This window comes from Osmerus eperlanus, chromosome 4 (assembly GCF_963692335.1).
Source record: "Osmerus eperlanus chromosome 4, fOsmEpe2.1, whole genome shotgun sequence".
In the NCBI taxonomy this organism is placed as follows: domain Eukaryota; kingdom Metazoa; phylum Chordata; class Actinopteri; order Osmeriformes; family Osmeridae; genus Osmerus; species Osmerus eperlanus.
The window spans coordinates 7635065-7641064 of record NC_085021.1 but is presented as its reverse complement, the minus strand read 5'-3'; the positions used below and the strand labels follow the sequence as shown (position 1 = coordinate 7641064).

General features: G+C 45.5%; 1 protein-coding gene across 1 annotated transcript in view; it reads left to right on the top strand.

The window, feature by feature from the left end:
* The window catches only part of camkvl (CaM kinase-like vesicle-associated, like), a 32775-nt gene that overhangs the window by 19632 nt on the left and 7143 nt on the right, over positions 1-6000 (top strand). The window contains exons 2-3 of the mRNA XM_062458486.1: positions 3863-3969; positions 5354-5485. Coding sequence (XP_062314470.1) covers positions 3875-3969; positions 5354-5485 — 227 coding nt within the window. The 5' untranslated portion in view covers positions 3863-3874. The remainder of the gene's footprint in view (positions 1-3862; positions 3970-5353; positions 5486-6000) is intronic.

Genomic DNA, 6000 nt, shown 5'->3' with positions numbered 1-6000 from the left:
GGGGAGACGGAACCTTCCGTGTGCTTGACGCTGCACCTGCGTCTGTCCTGCCATGACACCATGGGACATGTGGACACAGCAACCAGGACTGAAACATGCCTCGCTCGTGTGTGTGTGTTTACCAAGCCATGCACTTTGAGGCCCCGCACCCTGAGCGTGTGATGCGAGCTTCACACTGGCAGAATTAACAGTCAACAGCATGTTCTCTATCTGACACGAGGAGATGGAACACGTCTGTCATATCTGTGAATACATAATGAGCCTACCTAGGGCTGTCACTGTGGCTTGGCTGTCAGAGAGGAGGAGGAAGACGAGGAGGAGGAAGGTTCACATTATGATGGCGGTGATGATGAGGGGGAATTGTTTCACTCATGACATGCGGTGGCTCTCCCGTATTGGTCTGCGGTTCTTCTGAAAATGACTGGATCTGCAGCCTGCGTACGGAACTATCACCGTGTCAGTTTAGGATGGGACTTCTACAGAGGGTTTCATCCAAACATGTGGCACACTTTGCTGATTGCAAAGAAGAGATGATTGGTTCATGGAATTCCAAACATCTTTTCCAGAGACCTCAATAGCAGGTTTGCTGTAGATGTTGATCAAATATTTACATTGATTTTCTTCAGAGCTGACTAGAGACAAGGTCACTTCAGACGTTGTCTTCTGTTGTACCCTGTTGTTGTGAAAGTACCAAGTCGATGAAGTCAGTTGCCAAATACAAGTTCAAGACAAAATAAAAGTATTTATTACAGATCTGTAAGGTGCAGGTGTCTGATACGCTCAAGCTTAGCATCTGGTTCAAATCAGCTAAACTAAGAAAATAGAGTCAAATCTGTCTGATCTCTTTCTGTTTCCAAACAGTCTGGCAGATGTTCTTGCTTTTAGGGTTCAGAATCCTAGCATACACATCCTGAAGGGCACACATAGACATGTTATGTCGAGACAGTTTTGGTTAGCTCACAGTGACTCTTATTACACGCATACACACACACATATACACAAACAGGCATCCATGCATTCACACACACCCAAAAGTGCACGCACACACCCTCATACACTTGACTACAGGTGAGAACCTGTGAGAATCCAAGTGATGAGGAAGAAACTGTGATATCTGCCTCTCGCACACTGACTGTGTGTGTGTGTCTGCCTGTGTGTGTGTGTGTGTGTCAGGTGGGGGGGAGGTGTTTGTGTGTGTGTGGGGTGGGGGGGGGGTGTTACAGAGAGCACACTGAACATGCACAACACTCTTCTGCATCTGGGGCTCCCCTCAATACTCCACACACACGTTCACACAGTCAAACTTCTGTATGACTGACACTCACACTTTACACACTTCTGTATGACTGACACGCACACTGTGCATACTTCTGTATGACTGACACTCACACTGTGCACACTTCTGTATGACTGACACTCACACTGTGCACACTTCTGTATGACTGACACTCACACTGTACACACACAAGTAGCTGGAAGGGCAGTAGCCTACTCTGACATGTCTGATTCTGTAATACAGTCTTTTCCACTCCTTCTCGCTTGTTCTCACTAAGTCAGGATGCTCCTTTGCTTTACTTTCCTCTCCTTGTCACTCCTTTCCTCTCCCTTCCTCCTCTTCTTTCCTCGCCTCCCCTCTCCTCTCCTCCGTTCTCCTCTCCTCTGCTCTCCTCTGATACTCTAACATACTTTACCCTGAGTTCAGCAAGAGTTCAGGTACACAATGTTGATTGAGCTTGTCCAAATTTGTTTAAAAGGACAGCAATGACATCCTGACAGAAGACAGAATGTAATCCACTGTCTTTTTTATCCTATTTCCTGTTCAGTTTCTGGATATCCTGAGTTATGTTTGTGAGTCTGCACCATACTCCAAATGGAACTATATATGTGAGAAATAAAGTTACATGCAGTTTATTGAATTGAAGTTGAAACTGAGATGAAACAATATTAAGCACCCTCCCGCTTCTACATTGCCTACATTGCCTCCTCCTCCTTCCATCTCCTCCCTCCTCTCATCTTCTCCTGTTCTGCGCTGAATGCAACATCACGACCAGGCCATAACCTCCCAGCTGTAATGGGATGCTGTACTTACGTAATGTCACCTGAAATCTGCTTTCCTTCAGTCTGCCCCCCCCCCTCTCCTCCACCCCCCCTAGTTCTTTCAAACTCCCTGTTGTTTTCTCTCTAGCTCTCAATCACTCTCTTTCACTTACTCTCTCTTTCACTCACTCTCTCTTTCACTCACTCTCTCTTTCACTCACTCTCTTTCTTTCGCTCTCTCTTTCTTGCACTTAAACTACCTCACTCTCTGGCACACACTCTTACACAAATACTCAAACATATTTACATACGTACATAAACATCCATACTCACACTTCTATACACAAGAATTATACATTGATTGGTCACTCACCAGTTCTCTCTCTCTCTTGTACTCTCTCTCACACACACACACACACACACACACACACACACACACACACACATACACACAGATACACACCATCCCAACATCCCAGCCCTCTGGATTAAAGATAGAGATTAGAGATTAGGGCCAGCGTGGGGATTATACAGTCCTCTGTAGCCCCGCCTCTAACCCAGATCAGAAGCACCTCTGGACCCAGCATCTTCACTGATGAACACACACATACACACACAAGTTTTGCAAGAAGATACATCGGGCACTGACCTGTAGCAAATCACATGAATTCTGGATGAGTGTCCTTCCTGGTAGATGACTTTGGTCTGGTCTGAGGGGAAGTCACTGGTGTGGCCTCACCTGCTGAACAAACTGAAGGATGGATCATTTGAAGGATGTCTCAAACTAGACACAGAAGACATGCTGTTAAAAGTCAGGGGATGAAGAGACACAATGGAATGTTGTGTTGGGGAGGAATAGAAGGATCGTGGGATGGTTTGGCCTCTCCAAACAGACCATGATAGCTGTGAACCTGTCACGAGGAGGGCTACTTTCTTTGTTTACTGGCAGTGTTTTCTGCCCCATCACTGTTGTGACATTATCATCATCTCCTGGTGCTTGTAATGCCATCTGTGCTTTAGGGACAGTAGCAGAAGAGAGAGAGAGAGAGAGAGAGAGAGAGAGGGAGAGAGGGAGGGAGGGAGGGAGAGGGGGAGGGGGAGGGGGAGGGGGAGAGGGAGAGGGAGAGGGAGAGGGAGAGGGAGAGGGAGAGAGAGAGAGAGAGAGAGAGAGAGAGAGAGAGAGAGAGAGAGAGAGTGAGAGGAGAGTGATGAGAGAGAGTATGAGAGGAGAGAGGAGTAGAGGAGAGGAGAGAGGAGCATTTCCATAGAGAGACTTAGTAGGCTATCTTTTAACATCCCTGGCACTAACCCAAGTGCTGTCATCATCTTCCACTTAAAGGAATATCTGGCTATTTTTGCTCATACTGACTATGACGAGCGACTTCTTGCTATGTAGAACTAGGTCTGCGGTCAGTTTCTCCTTTTCAGACAAATCTCTGAAGTATGTTTGAATTCAGAAGATTGGACATGAACAAAATACAGTATTTACTATACTGCACTATATATCCCGTAAAGGTTTACTGAAGGGTGTTTCTTTTGAACACATCACTCTAACCCCTGGGACAAGAATCCAAGATAATGTGATGTGTTCATCTAGCAGATGTTTTCATTCAAAGCGACGTATAGGGCAGGGTTTAAACCTGCAATCTCTTGATCTGCGGTGAAACGTTGGCCCGCTGAGCTCTACTCATCCACTATCCTCATTTTAAGATTTATTTTGAGATGTGAGATGTGTCCGTTTGATGATGTGGACTGACACGACTCGGCCATGCATGTGTCTGTGTGGAACGTGAAGAGTGTTTTGACTGATGACTGCCCCTGATAGGTGGATGCCGCCATGCCATTTGGGTGCCTTGCCCTGCGAGATGGGCGGAGCTACAGCAGCATATCTGATGTCACTGACAAGTACGAGATTGGACAGATCCTCAAAGCGTGAGTACCCACGACACGAGTCATTAGAAATGTAGTCCTTCATGTGTTGTTAGGTAATTGTGGCGTGTCCATTTTCGTTTCCCATTCCTTTCCTTTCCCCCTCTGGGATCAATATAGCATTATTTACCTAACCCTTCTTCATGCACTCTGTCATTTAGACGTTCACTCGTTGATTTATCAACCAATTCATCTCATTTGTTTATTTATTCAAACTAGACTGAAACTTTTCAGAGATACTCTGGTATAATTTACTCTGATATCTGATACGCACCTGAAAATATGGTATAGGCTAGCCTCACCACGGGGCCGATTGGATGTCACCGAACAGATTTTGTTATTTGTCTTAAAACACTCAGGGACATATTCTTTAAGAGCTCGTTCTGCCTCGTTGACCCAGTTTTGGTCCTGTTCTTCCCAGAGCAACGTACACACACACACACACACACACACTTATACTCATGAACACACACAGACTCACAGAGATCACTGTAGAAAGCCATATGGCTGCACCAACATCTGTCTGAAGAGCTTTTTGCTCCTGTTTCATATAACACCCACCGGCCAACACACCGACACCCGTACACACACACATGCACACACACAAACATCTATTGGTTGATGGTAGAGTAATACCATACGTTTTTTCTCTCCAAATTGAACACTGAGCATAATATCCTTTGGCACATGGAGGGAGAAACATCTGTCTTTTTTGTTCCTTGCAATTTGTCTGGAAGCACACTGAACAGAAAACATACATACTATGAATGTTTGAGTGTTGAATGTGTGAATGTGTGAATGTGTGTGTGTGTGTGTGTGTGTGTGTGTGTGTGTGTGTGTGTGTGTGTGTGTGTGTGTGTGTGTGTGTGTGTGTGTGTAGGTGTAGTTTAAACATGATGTCAAACTAACCCAAATGTACAGTCACTTGCTCGCAGGGCCTAACAAATGATTTAGAACTGACCTATAAGATTAGGGAAATCAGTTTGTCTGCGCTACCCCTTTAAGCCAAAACTAGGAGATTGTCCCTCGATTACAACTGTTACGATCCTTCTGACTTTGTGAACTGTATTATTTACATGACTAATTCTGTTTCAATTGCAGGCCTTACGCACATATCAGTGCTCTAATTTTGGGATGTTTGTTGCGGCCCACAGTTCCAGGCTAATTAAAATGTTTTACTGCGGTTGCTGATGCAGTATGACTTGTCAATAGAACACTGTGCTGAGCCCATTTCACCAAGGTGATGGAGTTGTGTTCCGGCCCCTCCTCTCATTCTATTCCTCTTCTCCCTTCTGCTTTCTTATGCTTTTCGTGAACTTCTCCCCCCCCCCCCCTCTCTCTCTCCCTCTCTCTGTCTGTTTCTTGTTTTCTTTGTCTCGGCCCGCAGGAAGGAGTTCTGCGAGCTATGTCTGGCGAAGGACAGACAGACAGACAAGGTCTTCGTCTGTAAAAAGTTCCTGAAGAAGGACGGCAGGAAAGTACGCAAGGCCGCCAAGAACGAGATCATGATCCTGAAGATGTACGTGGTGGTCACTGTGGAACCATGGACAGATGGGTGTCTGGGGGGGAGTAAGACATGGCGCTACGCCGGAGCTAAGAAGGGCTAGGAGGAGCCCAGAAGAGCAATAGCCATGCCACAAGTCTGCGTAGACCGCAGTTATGCCCCCTAAAGTATTTTGGCTTCTTTTATGAAGAAATGTGTACAAGTTAATCACCAACCACATTGTTCCCAATCCAATCCCTGCCTATGGGGTGCCTATGAGCAAGAGAGAATGAGAAACATGTATTATGTTTACCTAACCCCTCATTTAAGAAAAACCTATGAAGAACCAGAAAGAAAGAAAGAAAGAAAGAAAGAAAGAAAGAAAGAAAGAAAGAGCTAGGAGAAAAGAGTTTCAGAGAGAAGCTGAGATAAATCTAGAGAAGCAGGAAGCAAATGAGGGATGTAGAGAGTTTACAGGTTCGGTTGAGCCTCTGGTCTAAAACCCTTTCAGTCTGTCTGTTTAGTTTACTGTGGAAACCTAACAAAGCACT